This window comes from Aptenodytes patagonicus, chromosome W, assembly GCF_965638725.1.
Source record: "Aptenodytes patagonicus chromosome W, bAptPat1.pri.cur, whole genome shotgun sequence".
Lineage (NCBI taxonomy): Eukaryota > Metazoa > Chordata > Aves > Sphenisciformes > Spheniscidae > Aptenodytes > Aptenodytes patagonicus.
This window is the reverse complement of record NC_134981.1, coordinates 3,784,609-3,800,366: the sequence shown is the minus strand read 5'-3', so window position 1 is coordinate 3,800,366 and position 15,758 is coordinate 3,784,609. Positions and strand designations below refer to the sequence as shown.

At 49.9% G+C, this 15,758-nt stretch overlaps 1 protein-coding gene across 4 annotated transcripts in view; it reads left to right on the top strand.

Annotated features, from left to right (window-relative positions):
* LOC143171847 (CBP80/20-dependent translation initiation factor-like) overlaps nt 1–15,758 on the top strand; it is a 149,755-nt gene that overhangs the window by 16,142 nt on the left and 117,855 nt on the right. For all 4 annotated transcript variants that reach the window (XM_076360940.1, XM_076360939.1, XM_076360936.1 and 1 more), the window contains one exon: nt 14,399–14,611. In XM_076360940.1, the coding sequence (XP_076217055.1) occupies nt 14,432–14,611 (180 nt within the window). In that variant the 5' untranslated portion in view covers nt 14,399–14,431. The remainder of the gene's footprint in view (nt 1–14,398; nt 14,612–15,758) is intronic.

Sequence of the window (15,758 nt, the reverse complement as noted above, 5' to 3'; positions counted from 1 at the left end):
ATGTGTTTCTGGATTGTCCTCATGCCTGCAGGTCCCCCAGTCGCTGGGAGGGGTGGGAGTGGGGGTGTCAGTCCTGGGCATGGCTGGTGGGTTTTCCACTGCAAGTGGGGCCTTGGAGTGGACACAGCTGTCCTGAAAGATGGATCCTGTTGGTCTTTGATGTCTGCAGGTGGTCCTGGGTCCTCCAGTCGTCATCCAGCCCTGTAGGATCAGCGTTTCCTTTTGGGTCAGGAGGCAAACTTATCAAAATAAGTATTTCTGGCACTATCCCTGACCAGGCTGTATTTGTGGAGAAAAAGCTTTTCTCGGTGCCTTCCTGGCCTGGTTTCCTGAGCTGCTGGGTATTTACTCAATGCAGTCACCCCAGAGGCGTTCTGAAAACTAAGGCCAAACTTCTGATGTTCATATAAGACCCTCTAGATCTGTGATGCCTTCCCTGCAGTAGCACCTTGAAGTTCCAAGACCTCTTTCCTCCTCCCCAAGCTAGAAGGGAAAGCCAAGCATTTAAGATAAGTCCTAGCAGGGCTTGTTGTGGTTTACAAGAGAGGGAAGTGAGGTATGGTGGCTCGCTCGGAAGACCCAGCAATACATCCCAATCACACGTGCAGCACGTGGCGTGCTTGGGTCCGTGATGGAGCGCTTGGACACAAGGAGCAGCTCAAGGACATTTTGGGATGAACTTGAGGTTCTTGTCCCCAGTACACCGGCAGCAATGCTGGGGCTCAGCGGGGCATCTGAGACCTGGGGTTTGCAGAAGGGACTGATGTCAAGGATGGTGTCAGCAGGGCACGTTAGGACGTAGGGTTGGTGGATCCCAAGGCTGAACATCAGCTGTCTTGATCTGGGCCAGTCGTCTAGACTGTTATTGCTGCTGGTAGAGGTAAACAGGCACTCCCAAAGCTCGCTTGATCTCATGTTCATCTCAAAATAGGTCAGCTATCGTGTCCTGGAAGTACCTGTCTCTCTGTTTGCTTTGTATTAATGAAAACCTCCCTGTCCTCCACCCGCCCACCGAGGCTCAGCGGAGTTGAACTGCTTCATTTACCTCTTATTAATCAAACCCAGCGGTCCCCTGGGCGATAAACGTAGCCGCACAAATACTCGTAGCATCTTTACTCTCTGGGGTTCGTCAGGCTGCTCTTCCTCCCATCCCCATTGCTGGCTTCTTATCACCCCTTACTTGCTGCAATTTAGTGGGGGGTTAACCAAAGGGCGAGTGGGGCTGCCTGGGGAAGGGCTTTTGGGGAGATGTGTGGCTGCATTGCTGCTGCAGAGCATCCAGCGAGCAGAGCGATAGTCTGGGAGTGATTGCGAAAAAATGCACTTCAAGCCTCAAAAAGGAGGGTGGTGGCCGGCCAGTAACTCACAAAAATTCCCAGGGCTGAGCATCACCTGCTGCTGCAGCAGCTTTGGCCAGCGCAGTGAGGTCGTGGGTCCACAGGGAACTGGAGCCCATCCCTGCCCGACGCGGCAGCATCCCTTGGCTTGGCGGGAGCCTTGGTGGGCGCTGCGGTGTCTGCGCTGGGCCACCTCCCTTCCTAGAGCAGCTATTGGGAGCCCGGTGCAAAACCTGGGTCCATCTGGGTATCAGATGTGCTCTCTGAATTGCTATCAGAAACCACGTGGGAGAACACGCAGGAGATCCTTGTAGGCTGAAAAATGGATTTAGGGTCTCCAAGGGCATCTTCCCAAGCTGTGAGAGCTGTCTTAGATGATGCCCTTTGCCCTCAGCAATCTCAGGGAGCCAGGTTTAGTTCGGGTGGTCCCTCTGGTTGGAGTGAGAATCACTTCTCCGAAATGCAATCACTTTGCTGGATGGAAATCTGCTGTCTAGACCACATCCAGTCCACGTGGCCAGGAGCAGGAGCTAATGAGGACACTGTGTCCAGCCCCGGGGGAAGGGAAAGCTTTGGCAACCGACTCAGTCCTGTGTCAAAAACCTGTCCTTAAATATGCGAGGGTTGGATGCCTTGCTGGGTTGTGTGCCGGGCTCTGTCCTTTCCCAAGCAGAAGGTTCAACAAGTAGGTAGGACATGGGAGATGACGCTCGTGGCTTTTTCCCTGTCTTTGCAAGCGGCTGCAGCTCTTACATTGGTATATTTAAATCTGGAGGAAGCCAGAAGCAGGGACAGTGGTCCTGGAAAGCTCAGCTCTCGTGACGCTGATGTCAGCTCTGTGCCATGTTGGACCCGCTTGTGTGGTGTGGAACACCGATCCCACAGCATTCCCTGTCCCCTTGTGCTTCCCCAGGGCTTTGTTTGCTTCCCCGCCTCTTAATTTATTATTGTTAGACCAGAAGCGTTATGAGGAAGGGAATTCTTTTCCTTCTGTGTGTACAGAATTGCCAATTTCCCCAATTCTTGTTCTTTTCCACTGGAATATTTAGAAGATCTCATCGATGGCGGTGCCGTGGCCGCTGCCTGTATGGGAACTGATAAGGTCCATGACTGATGCTCCCGGGGTGGCCGTGATGTAAAAGCCAATCTGCTGTTTATTTTATAACTTGAATATTTAAATGCGGTGGAGGAGCGGGGGTCCAGGATCCAGAGGCAGGTTTTGGAAATTTTCTTTGTTTGTGGGTGTTGTTGAGTGGGGTTTTTTAGAGGTTTTTTTAGCACTGAACGTAATTAGAGATTCAGAAAAATCTCTGAATATACTTATCTGTGCATGGAGTCATTCAGATGAGTTTAACCAGCTCAGAGAGGGGCATGGTAAGTTGTTTATTTTCCCTTTCCTCTGCAAAATGGCAGAGGTTTACTGGATGATTTTTCTTTCTAGGTCCAGTTGAGCAGCTCATATTAGGCAGAAGGCACAAAGATCCCCTATGAGCGAGCCGCACTTGGGTCATAGGGAATTGTCTCTCCTTGAAATCTGCTCCTTGCTTTGCTCGTGAAACCAAAGCCCAAACATCACCGGATCCGAGGCTGGGAAGGATTGTTCCCCTTGGTCGGAGCAGCAGGAACCCAGGGATGATTTGCTTTTCTCCGTTGCTGATGGTGCAGAAGGTGGCTGATGTTGCAAAAAGCATCTTGCTTTCTCATTCCCATTTCATCTTTCAAAGACCTTGAATATGGGGGCCACCTGAGGCTCTCCTGCCCCCGGCCTTGTCGCACAGATGACTTTCATTTCCAAAAATGAAGAAAGCTGTGATGAAGGGAAGCAATCGGTGGGGATGGAGGCGAGATTCCATGAGAATGTGAACCTCATGAGGTTCGACAAGGCCAAGTGCAAGGTCCTGCACCTGGGTCGGGGCAACCCCCAGTATCAATCCAGGCTGGGGGATGAAGGGATGGAGAGCAGCCCTGCCGAGAAGGACTTGGGGGTACTGGTGGATGAAAAGCTGGACATGAGCCGGCCACGTGCGCTCGCAGCCCAGAAGGCCAATTCTATCCTGGGCTGCATCCAAAGCAGCGTGGCCAGCAGGTCGAGGGAGGGGATTCTGCCCCTCTGCTCTGCTCTGGTGAGACCCCCCCTGGAGCACTGCGTCCAGCTCTGGAGCCCTCAGCATAAGAAAGACACGGACCTGTTGGAGTGGGTCCAGAGGAGGGTCATGAAAATGATCAGGGGGATGGAACACCTCTCCTGTGAGGACAGGCTGAGAGAGTTGGGGTTGTCCAGCCTGAAGAAGAGAAGGCTCCAGGGAGACCTTATTGCGGCCTTTCAGTACTTGAAGGGGGCTTATAAGAAAGATGGGGACAGACTTTTTAGCAGGGCCTGTAGCGACAGGACAAGGGGGAATGGCTTTAAACTAAAGGGGGGTAGAATCAGACTAGACAGAAGGAAGAAATGTTTTACGCTGAGGGTGGTGAAGCACTGGCCCAGGTTGCCCAGAGAGGGGGTGGATGCCCCATCCCTGGAAACATTCCAGGTCAGGCTGGACAGGGCTCTGAGCGACCTGATCTAGTTGAAGATGTCCCTGCTCGTTGCAGGGGGGTTGGACTAGATGACCTTTAGAGGTCCCTTCCAACCCAAACCATTCTGTGATTCTGATTCCCGGGAGGAGAGGACCAGCTGGCTTCTCCTAGCGTAAAATCCCCTCCATCCATCCGGAGTGGCAGCCCCAGCGTTTTGGCCGGTGGCCGAGGTATGTCCTCTGAATGCTGCTAAAAGCCGGCGTATGGATGCAAAAATGCTCTTTGCCAGCAAACTACAGGCATGGTTTAATAGGGATTAAGCACCCTCCACGCCTGCCCTGCTGCTGACCGGGGGATGCCGCTCCCGCCCCATCCCGCCCAACCCGCGGAATAGAATACTTTAGCGGGTTGACATCTCAACTTATAGTTGGTTGTGTCTTTTAGGATTACGGGGCTTTTCACAGCCCAAGTGCCCATTATATTGCCTGGGTGCCTGAAAAGAAAAGATTTACTTTCTGATAATGGTTTCCCTTCAGTTATTTACAAAAGACGGTACGTGGCGGCCAGCACTGGCGTGCGAGCACGCGGTCAAAACGTGCGTTTGCAAAGTGTATGGATCAGCTGGTTATTATAATGCTTTTATTTAGGACGTGGGCTGTGCTCTCGGCCTGCAGAGCGCTGCCTGCGCGGGGAGTTTTGCACCCTGGCTGCTGCTTCCATGGGATCAGGGCTCATCCCCCGGGATTGCGGAGGACCTGGGCAAAATACACGTGTTGGTTGCCTGAGGATTGCTACCCGCTGCGTGCATTGTACGGGGGCACACGCGTGTGCACGGTGTGCGTGTGCAAGCTCTCCTGGCAGGAGAACATCCTTCGTTCATGTCTTCTAGTATAATTCCTGCAGCCGTCATGTCCTACCCAGCCAGCCGGTGCGATGCCGTTGCTCTTGAAGGAGAAACAGCGCAGCTCCAAAGAGGACATTGTGGAGCACACCTGAAATTTGCATTTTTTGCTATTTCTTCAAATGTTTTTACGGGCAACATTTCCTTTGGAAAGGTGAAAAATAACAAGGATAAGATGTAATGTGGGCTCTTGTTCCATTAGGTTTTAGAGGAATGTGAAAACGGATTATGTCTAACTTGAGTCACAGATTGTAGTATCAGCCGATGGATAAATAGGTTATAAAACTTGGGCTGTTCTTGATTCAGGTGTTGGTGGTTGCGGGTTTTTTATGACCTGTTTCAGGTTTTATTTCTAGAAATGCTGATGTATTTCCATGTATCGAATTTGTATAAAAATGAGGGGACAGGGAGCGTGCCTTGCTGTTGTGCTGCAGCCAGAGCGATGCTCCAGCGGACCCCCTGCCCTGGCATCCCACGTAGTGGAGCATCCCACTGCGGGGTGGGACCAGCGTCCATCAGATGGGCCACAAGCCCGCCTCCATTCACCTCCTGAAGTTGAGACAGTGCTTTTATTAGCCGTGTGCTGGTTTTTCCTTTCTTTTTCTTGGCAACGTCCATCACAGGCCAAAGGTAACATCTTCCCCCCGGGGCAAGGAAGCCCATCTGGTGGGAAACTGCTCCAACCTCGTGCGCAGATTCGACACACTAAAAGACTTTGTGTTTCTAAAGGTGATGAGGCTTTGGTTTTATTTAAAAAGAGAAAAACAAATCCACCTCCGAACTGCAGAAAATTCCTTATTTCAGTGAAGCAAGCTACATAATAAATTATTGTCTGGCTGAGAACAAGGCATTTCTGGCTTTCTGGTTATTTCTCTCTCTTCCTTGCTGGATCACTGTGTCAAGGCGGCTGTTTTGGGTTGGATTCTGTGGGCTTTTGTACTTGGTTGTCTCCTGGCTCTCTCCCCCCCCCCCCTCATTTATTTCTGTGTTTATTTTAATGGCTCTGTTTCGATGCACTGTGGTGTTTGCCTGCTCTGTGGCGTGCCAGGCTCGTGGATGGCACTGCAATGTGGCAGTTGTTGGGTTCCTGTCCTGTCACTTGGGCTTTTCTGCATCACCAGGTACCAGAAACCAGACCTGAGACTGGAAGGGTGGTGAAATATATAAAACCCTCAGCCAGCCATGGATGCATCAGTATCTGAAAAGCCCAAGGCTAGCTCCAGCAGCAGTCATTCGATGCAGTTTTCAAAGGGGTATACATTTTAATTAGAAAAGGGTCAGATCCAGGATATAATACTTTACATTGCTGCGCTGGATGTTTTGGCATCTGGAAAGATACCGGCTTTGGAGCAGCAAATGCAAACCAGATATGCGATGCTTCATCTGTGCTTGCGGAGATGCAGCAGTACCTGGATGCGGGGAGTCATGGTTCATCTTGATTGCTTTCATTTTCCATAGTAACTGTTCCTACGGTTTGCTGGATGCGAATGCTGGCCGCCGGCAATAAAGATAAACTTCTCCTTTCATTCACCGAGATGCTCTCACCGCTTTAGAAGGACACGTTGCTAATTACTTGTTATTGGAAATGGGCTGGATTAGGAGAGAGAAAATATTGCTGCTGAAGGAGCTCATTAAAAGGAGATGCTGGGAAGTGAGCTGGCTGCCCGTTGGCCACGGCCGTGCTGATAGGCAGGAGTTCAAACCCCAAACGCAGACGGTCAAAGGTCTTTGTGCCTTTACTGCTGCCGGAGCATTAGCTGGCAGACGATTATTTGCGGAGTCAAAGCGTGCAGAGGGTTTCACCTGACCTGAAGGCGCTGATAAGAAGCAGATAAGTAGGAAACTTGTCCTGCACCAGCTAGTCTGTGCAGTCAACGCATTCTTCACCTCCCAGGTCTGTGGCTGAAGGGACCTCCTTCCCCGTGCACGTCAGCAGTGGCTTCGGAAAGGCTGGCTCGGAGAAGACAGTGGGCAAGCAGTGTGAGGCAGGTGATGATGGAGGGTTTGACCGTGTGCTGTTCCTCTCTGCCCAGCCCCAGAGAGGGGCACCGAGCAGAGGAGGGTGTCATCTCCATGAGGGGTGATGTCCAACAGGTCTTTTCTGCAGGGAGCGGAGAGCAATGGGGTTTTGGAGGCTGGGAAAAGAGATGTGAAAATTGATGTTGGTTGCTCACGGGGCAGGACGTGGTGTCTGCTGTCTGGAGCTGGGCTGGAGCGTCTCCCTGAGTCTCTCTGGGGATCTCTTCAGTTTGGCTTTACCATCATCCCATGCGGGCACAGATAAATAAATCTGTGGGCTGCTGGGGTGCTTCTCGATGCATGTCACAGGTGTCTCGGAGCAGAAGGGACCTGCTGGATCACAGCAGTATTTAAAATTTATTTATTATACACTCCCCAGGGAGAGCAAACACGAGAGGGACGCTGGACATCCTACCACAGAAGACTCTGGAAGGAGGTGGCTGCGTTGGTATGTGAAGAATTTGCACCGCAGCTGCCTTTTATAGGAAGCATCTCTTGTTCCTAGCAAAACCTGGCATGATAAATGGCAAGAAAAAGGCTTTCGGTGATCTGTCAGGGTAGCTCTGGAGCCTGTCACAGCCTGCCTCTCCGGCGGCTGGCCTGCGGTGGCATTTCTGGGGATTAAATCTTCGGCAGAGAGAGGCTGCTCTGCGTTCCTCCTGCCCTACGTTGGAATTGCGGAGGAACAAAGGATTGGCATGGGAACTTTTTCAGCGTTTAACTGGAGGATAAATAAGGAAGAGACATGGGTTTTCCAACTGGGATGCCTTAAGTGAGTTGTTTAAACCCATATCTAAACGGCTGAGGCCGGGTGGTTGGAAAGATGGGCTGGGCGCTTGCTATTTATCGGGATTTGGTGGCCATTGGACATTTTGATAATTGAACATTGATACAGGAGCCTAAATGTGGAGATGCCTGATGCTAAGCACTGTGTTAAGCAGTTATGCCTGAACGGTGTATTTTAGAGATCTTTTCCAATCATCTTACCTAGTTGTTAGCATTAATTCCTGGCAATGTAGTTGTGGGGTAAATCCACTTCCAACTTTCGCTATTTGGGTGCATGTGATAGCGTGGTGCTCCTGGTTCTCTTGTCTTTGAAGGCCACAACCTTCAAAGAAACTTGTCGTGCGTGAGAAAGCATTTTAGGCTTTCAGCATCCATCCAATGGAAGCAATAAAAATGGCAAAAGCAACCTCTCTATTTTGTTTCCTTTCTGATGCCTGACCAGGTTGGACCTTGGGTGGGAGCGAGGAGGTGTACAGTTGTTGGCTTAATGGTAGGTTAGGATGTCGGTTTGTCTTGCTGAGTTGGAACAAGAATTGTTTTAGGAAGCTCTCTTCATGAGCAGCAGTCTTGCTGACAACGTTGTCATGTCAGCATGTTTCGGACCAAAAGACCCCACTGCTTACTTCAGGGAATGATGTTTGTATGGGGCTGGAGTCCCTGCTCCCTTGGGATGGCTGGGGCACAGGTGGGTCCCATCCCCAGGGAAGAGCTGTGGCTGCCCTGCGGTGTTGCCTCGGCACTGCTGGGCTGCTGCAGTCCAGGTTTTGGAGAAGCTTTGCCTTGGTGTGCTGGAGAGAGGATGGCTGGAGCATCTTCCCTGGGGGAGGATGTACATATGGGGTCCTCTCACCCAGACTGCAGTGAGCTGATGGAAATGCATCGCTGTTCCTGCATGTCTGTCTTCTTCTCGTCATGGACTCACCTTTTCTTACATCATTTTGGTTGCAAGTTCCCCTGTGCTGTTGCCTCCCACCCATCTTACCCAAAATGGGTTCCTTCTCCATTGCTGCTCTTCACCTATCAGACTCACCACTTGGTTCCTCAAATTCAACAAGCCTGCAGCACCTTTGGGAGAAGGGGAATGAACCTACAAACGTCATAAAAAATGCTTGTTCTTATTGAGTTTATTTGCTGATTAAGGGTAAAACTGTACAATTGCCATAAACTGTATAATCTTGCTAAAGCAAGAACCCCATTTAGATCAGTCTTTAAAATAACAGCTATTAATAATAATTATACATTACAGTAATGCTGATAATTGCTAAGTTATAATAAGCAGTTTGCACATCTATTGGCTGTTTCTGCTGCCAATTCCATGTTTTAGGGTCATAGTAATGAGCACGGCATGGGCTTCATAAGAAAGGTTTGGAAGGAAATGTTCAGACCCCCAAAACTTACAGACTTTGTGCTTTGACAAAGTAGGGGGAGGAGGGGGGAACAGGAAAAAAATATAGATTTGAGGTTGATCTCTATTAATTATGATTAAGGAGTGTAACTGGGGTCTGGGAATCCTTGGTGGTAGGCACTATGCCAACACAGATCCAAGGGATCACCACCCCCTGAAGAGCTCTCAAGAACATGTGTTTGCTCAGTTTGGGAAGGCAACAACCGCTTTGATGCTCAAATGTGAGTTTGGGTTTTTGTTTGAAAACCTCTTGTTTGTACATGTTTTGAGGGCGAGGCAAGATGGGAAACCTGCTCTAGGCGCAGAGGTTTCCTGACACGTGGCACCAACAAGAGCAGGAGACCATCCAGCCCGCGCTGCCTTCCCAGCGGAGGGGGTTAATTTTAGAAAGGGAGAGAAGGTTTAGCATTAGTCAGACATCAACGTGGAGATTAAACCTTTGCGGATGGACTTGAATCCAGTCTGAATCTAGGTGGCAGCTTCCCTTCCCAAGGTGCCTCCTGCCAAGGAAGAAGGTTCACTATTGGAGCTCCAAAATCTGTCTCTCTTGAAGGGCCAGGCTGCTGGGAGCAGGAACCAGCTTGCAGGACCTGGCAAATGGGCCTCTGTAAACCTGTGATTGTCTTGGGTTTGTTTTGTCAAGCACATTTTATATACGTGCGTCTCAGACTTGGTAAAATTAGGTAGAGCCCAGAAATCAATGGGTAACAGCTGAAAAAGCCCTGCCTTGAAAAAGCTTCTAGAGGATGGTGACTGAAACAACCCTCACCTGAGCGTTGGGACATCTCTGGGCAGGCTGGTGGAAGTGGGGAAGGCAGTTGCGTGATAACTGAGAGACTCATCTAAAATGGGAGGGACTGCTCAGAATGAAGTATGGGAAGTAGGCTGAGAGAGCAGAGGAGGCTTTCTTAAAGTGATGAAATGCTTGAACATCATTTCATGGAATCAAAAAACCATTTAGGTTGGAGGAGACTTCAGGAGGTCTCTAGTCCAACCACTTGCCCAAAGCAGGGTCAGCATCAAGTTTGGATGTTACCCCACTGTAGCGGATATTACCCTGTAGTGAGCAGACACGTGTGGTCCTAACCATGAACCCCGATATAGGAAGGGAGCGTGGTCAGAAGGGGAATTCAAAGGACAAATTCAGAAAACGCAGAGCTGGTCGCTACCAGGGAGTGCCAGGAGATGCCACAAAGTCAAGATGTTCCTCTGCTTGTTGAGCCTCTTTATTGATGCCCTGTGTTGGGTGACGGTGGCATATTGGCAGTGGCCCCAGCACAGCTGGCACACTGGGACGTCCACATGGGGCGGCCGGTCTCTGTGTCATTACGTGATTCACACTGACTTGGTGCAGACTAAGCATATAAAGATTACGGACCGTGACTTGTTAGTCTTCTATCTTACTGTAAGGGTGAGATGTCAACCAACTCGCTGTCCATGCCTGGACATCTGCTCTAGGGATCTTTGTGTACGATGATGATCCTATCCCGGGTGTATGCGATAACTCATCACCCTTAAACATAGGGGAGGTTTTTTCCTGCTGAGTTCTGGTTTCCTTTAGAGAGAGGTGACGGTACTGCAAGGTGACTTGGTTTTAGAGTTTCCTGCTGGAGACCCAGAAATCTCTCAGATACGTGGTTTGTGCTCGTTTGCTGGACTTGGTGACTTCTGACTAACCCGTTCCCTTTCAGTCCACCGTCTCTCCTGTTGCTAATCAGCAAAATGCTGCTTGGGCATGGGGTGAGCACCCCAAAAGTGGAGCCGTGTGTGTTAGCCCTTGCTCTGCTTTATGCTTTGTCACGGGTGTTCAAGGGGGAGCATCCCCGGGGCAGAGCCCTAGGCTTGATTTCCTCCAGTGCCACCTTCAAAATAAAATAGGCAAAACCCCTTTGGTTTTGTGTTGCCTGGCCCCAGGGGATGGAGGATACCTTCTGACTCTGCTTGTTCCATCCCAAGTGATGCCACCCGTATCAGCTGTGCCCTACCTCGCGCGGTCACCTCCCCACACCGTCGTGCCCTCCAGGACTCATTGCAGCTACCTATTCTCCCAACTCTTTCTTTAACACTTTTTATTTAATAAATGGTGCTTTCCATTTGGTAATTGGCACTAATTAGGTAAAGGGGAGAAGCATGCCCTCTTCCAGGGCTCCATGCTGTCTGGGGCACCTCTTTTTTTTTTTTCTTGTCTATTTTTTTTTTTCTTTCTCCTTTTTAATACGCCACATGATTTTTGTTCAGGAGCTAATGTGTGATATTGATCTACATAATGAGCCTTTTTGACAGTCCGGGCACATTTGGGAATAATTCCTTGAGCAGATGAAATCCTTAGGCCAGAACTGCTCGTTCTCGGCAGTTTCCAAATGAAGCCACAATTGTTCAGAAGTGACAGATGAGAAATGGTTCAGGAGCTGGAAATTACACGAGCTGGGAACAGATTTTTTTCCCCCCCCCCCCTCCTTCCCTTCCGGATGGCATGTGACTCACTCCAAATTTGCTTGGTAATTTTATACTTGTCTCAAAACAGACTGTAAATACCAGTTCCCGGTGAAAGAGAGGGTGAGGGCTGAAGTCTTGGCGTCCTGCAATATGGTGGGAGCTCCTGTGTCTTCTCCCTCCCAACCGCAGGGAAGGAGCAGTATGAGTCTTACCACGGGACACTGGTCCAGAGCTTAATTCGTGTGCAAACATGCCCAGCCCAGGTACAGGAGTTTATGGTTTCTTTTCTTTAAGGTGTGAGTGGCATTCAGCCATGGAGAAATAGGAAGGAGGAGAGGGGTTGGTCCAAGCTCCCTCCGCAGTGGTTGGGTGGGGGACGATGGGGATGCTGAGCCCCCTCCCCATCACTCACCCCAGCTTCTCTGGGTGGGGGATGCGGAGCTTGGGGTGAACTCGGAGCCAGCACCTGACTGGTGGCCAAAGAAGGGGTGTCAGGCCCCCAGAGCGGTCCCATCTCCCACAGCAATGAGTACCAGAGGTTTTATGTCACATGTAAAATACTTAGTTTTGATGGCTCTTCTTGTCCTTGCTGCTGTGGGTTCAGCCCATGTTTGCAAACCAGGTGGCTCCTGCTTGGGTCACTACCTTGAGGAGAGACCTCCCAGAAAATCCAGCGATGTGTGCTGAAGTGTGGGGTGTGAAGAGTGTTATCTGCAGGTGTTTGCAGCTGGGATGGTCCCTGCTGCCCGCTCTGTGCCCCCAGGCACCCCAGGCGTGGGCAGGGGAGAGGACCATGTAAGAGGGTGGTTTGGGTGGTGGCAGACCCCTCCTCACCTCAGAGCAAACTGTACCTGTCCTTGCTCGTGTGACCAGATGTGCGGTCCTCATGGACTGGAAGCTCTTGTGTTGACCATGCGATGTGCAGCCACTCTTAGATGTACGAGCTGTGGCTCCTTGCTCCAGCCTGGGCTTTGGGAGTCTTGTAAACCTAAGTCTTGTTTGAAGAAGCATCCATGGCCACTTTCATCAGGATGAAGGTCTCCTGGTGCTGTTTCCATCTCAGGAGACCACAGGAGGACCTCTCCGTGCCTTTTGCTTGCCTGTGGAGTGTACCTTTCATTTCTGTCCCTGGCGATGGTGGAGCTGCCCTGTTCTCTGCCAGAGCAGGTGGTGTTTCAGTGACATGAAGGGGATGTCCTGTCTGTTGCTGCAAAACAACGTTGGCCAACTTTCAAAGGAGTGTGTTATCTGGGATGGATGCACTGGGTAGGTGCACATAGTGATCACAGGAGCATCCACCTGAACATCGTTAGAGCTGCCCTTACTATCAATGCTGCATTTGAGGTGTCATCAGCTTTTCTTCATTAGATGCACATCTTCAGATGATCTGGATGTCAGCTGTTGACGTCCTTACGTGTTCATTCCCTGGTTAAGGGACAACTGCAGGATTTGCTAAGGTTTTTAATTCAGTATATGGATCAGAGGAGGTGAAAGTGATTTGAGTTCGGTCTCTTGCATCGGTTGAAGAGGTGTTTGTGGGGTGGTGTATCCATTCTCATGTGTTGGCTTTGGAAAGGGGCTGGGGATGTAGAGGGATCTGGCTTTGTTTTACAGCAGAACACTTAATTCCCTGATGATCTGTGCCCTAAACAAGACTATCCTAATAGGGTTTGCAACGTAAGCCCCTGGATAATGGCTTCTTATTCTGCTAGCCATAATCTACATATACATATTTAGGAGATGGCTGTGCTCCTGGAGCAGAAACTGGAGGGAGGGATAACCCAGGCTGTCGGGACGCTTGGGTAGCTGAATCAAGCCTTAAAGCCAGTGACTTAATTTGTATATACATCTGTGTGCATTTGCACAGCCTTCTCTTTCTCCTCTGCCCTGTGTTTTGACTTTAACCCGTAAGAAGATGTTAAAAACCTACATACAGAACTTTTAGTGTTTCAGGCTACCATCTCTGAAGGTTTGTGTCTTGGCTGGGCTATCTGCTGATTTCCCAGAGTCAGTTTGCATCCTGAGGATGCTTTATCTTAAAAGCATCATAAAGCCCCTATGTCTTCTATAGAGCTGGTTCTCCTGCAGAGCTCACGCTAGGTAGCTGGTGAAGTGGGCAAGGGTTTTATCTCCCTGGAAACACGGGACCCTCGGAGCCAGGAAAGGACCTCTTCATGTTGCTCCAACCAGCAAAACCATGGATCCATGGCGCTTGGTGGTCTGGCAGAGCAGGACTGGGTTTGGGAGAAGCAGCACCCGTGTCTGGTCAAGATGAACGTGGGCTTGTGCCTCCATGGAGGTGATACCTTTGCTGTGGCAGGGGCTCGGGGCTGTGCTGGCTCAGAGCTCAGCCGGAGGGATAGCATCGTTTCTTCTGTGGTTGCCAGTCAACTGGTTGATGCAAAACATGCTTTGTTGTTTTGCAGGGTTTTTCCCTTTTTTTGCTCTTTCTAATCCATTTTTAACAAGGAGAGGTCTTAAAAATAGATTCTGGTGTGATCTCTGTTTCACCTCCATGTGCAAACCTCCTCGCTGGACCATTTACAGTCGCGCTGTTGACTCAGCATCATTTACTGCTGCCGTCCTAGAGAAGCTTTTCAATTATCATCCTCTTCCTCACACCCCTGTCCATCATCCCCAGCTTATCACCCTTATCCAGCACAGCTAATGCTGTGGGCTTTTTAAATTAAGGTTTTTAATTTTGTTTTTCTCTTGTGCACGTGTCTGGAGGTTTTCAGTGGTTTGGGTTTTAGGAAGGAGGATAAGCAAAATGTCCGTTGTTGTCCTTAGATGTAGGAATGTTACAGAAATGGGACTTTTTTGTTTGTGCACGCATGGGAACTCTAAATGTGACCACCGAGGATTATTATAAATGTTATTGAATGTACAGCAAAAGTATCCTGCCTGTGGTAACTGATAGGCTTTGGCTACTGATTTCTAACCTTTTTATAATTACTGGGAAATAATTTCGTGCCTTTTTTTATTTTACTTTCTCAGGCCCCCTCCGTTCTCAGCGTCTCTCCTGAAGGGATGGAGAACTCGTCGGTGGCATCGGCCTCCTCGGAGGCGGGGAGCAGCCGCTCTCAGGAGATCGAGGAGCTGGAGCGTTTCATCGACAGCTACGTCCTAGAGTACCAGGTCCAGGGGCTGCTGACAGATAAAACGGAAGGGGATGGCGAGAGCGAGAAGACGCAGTCCCACATCTCGCAGGTGGGCGAAGGGCACAGCGTGGGGTGGGAGAGGGGCTGTGGGATGCCGGTGGCTTGTCACCTGGGTTGGGGATGCACATCCAGCTGAAGCAGCTTTTTGAGCATTGGGGTGTAAAGCAGGGCATAATAAAAGACCGGATTTGGGGCAGCTTGCTGGTTCAGCCAGATATGAGGTCTCCAACCAGCTGGTAGAGGTCTCCTGCCAACTGGGTTTTGTTTTTCCATGGTCTCAAGGTGCGTGCCCTGAGGCTGAGGTGATTCTCCTTCTCTATTCCCAGACACATGGAGTACTGCTCCAACTCTGGGGTCCCCATTCAAGAAAGACATGGACCTGTTGGAGTGGGTCCAGAGGAGGCCATGGAAATGGTCAGAGGGCTGGAGCACCTCTCCTGTGAGGACAGGCTGAGAGAGTTGGGGTTGTCCAGCCTGGAGAAGAGAAGGCTCCAGGGAGACCAGGGGCTTCTAAGAAAGACTAAGAGAGACTTTTTACCAAGGCCTGTAGCGATAGGACGAGGGGCAATGGTTTTAAACTGAAAAAGAGTAGATTTAGATTGGACATGAGGAAGAAATTCTTTACTGTGAGGGTGGTGAGACACTGGATCAAGTTGCCCAAAGAAATTGTGGCTGCCCCATCCCTGGAAGTGTTCAAGGCCAGGCTGGACGGGGCTTTGAGCAACCTGGTCTAGTGGAAGGTGTCCCTGCCCACGGCAGGGGGGTTGGAACTAGATGATCTTTAAGGTCTCTTCCAACTCAAACCATTCTGTGATTCTATATATGAAGGATCCCATCCTTATCTGATATCAGCAGTGTTTATCTGATTTATCTGAGCTGTGCAGGTTTGCTGGAGCTGAGGATCTGATCCAGAGCTTTGGACCCTTTATACATGAGCTTGGTGTAAAGAAATTACCAATCAAAGGAACCTTTTTAAGAACAGATTTTGCTGAAGAGGTCTTTTACAATTTGAGGATCAAAGCTGTTAGAAGTGGGAGAAAATAAACTTAAAAATTAAGTGGTCCAAAGTACTTTGTAGTGCATTTTTTTAACCTAAGGGTAGAAAATGGCTGTGTTTGAAGTGACGCTTTGGAGAGGCTTCAGGTCAAACAGGCAAGTGCTGCTTTAACGTGTCACGTTTAGAAATACCATTGAAT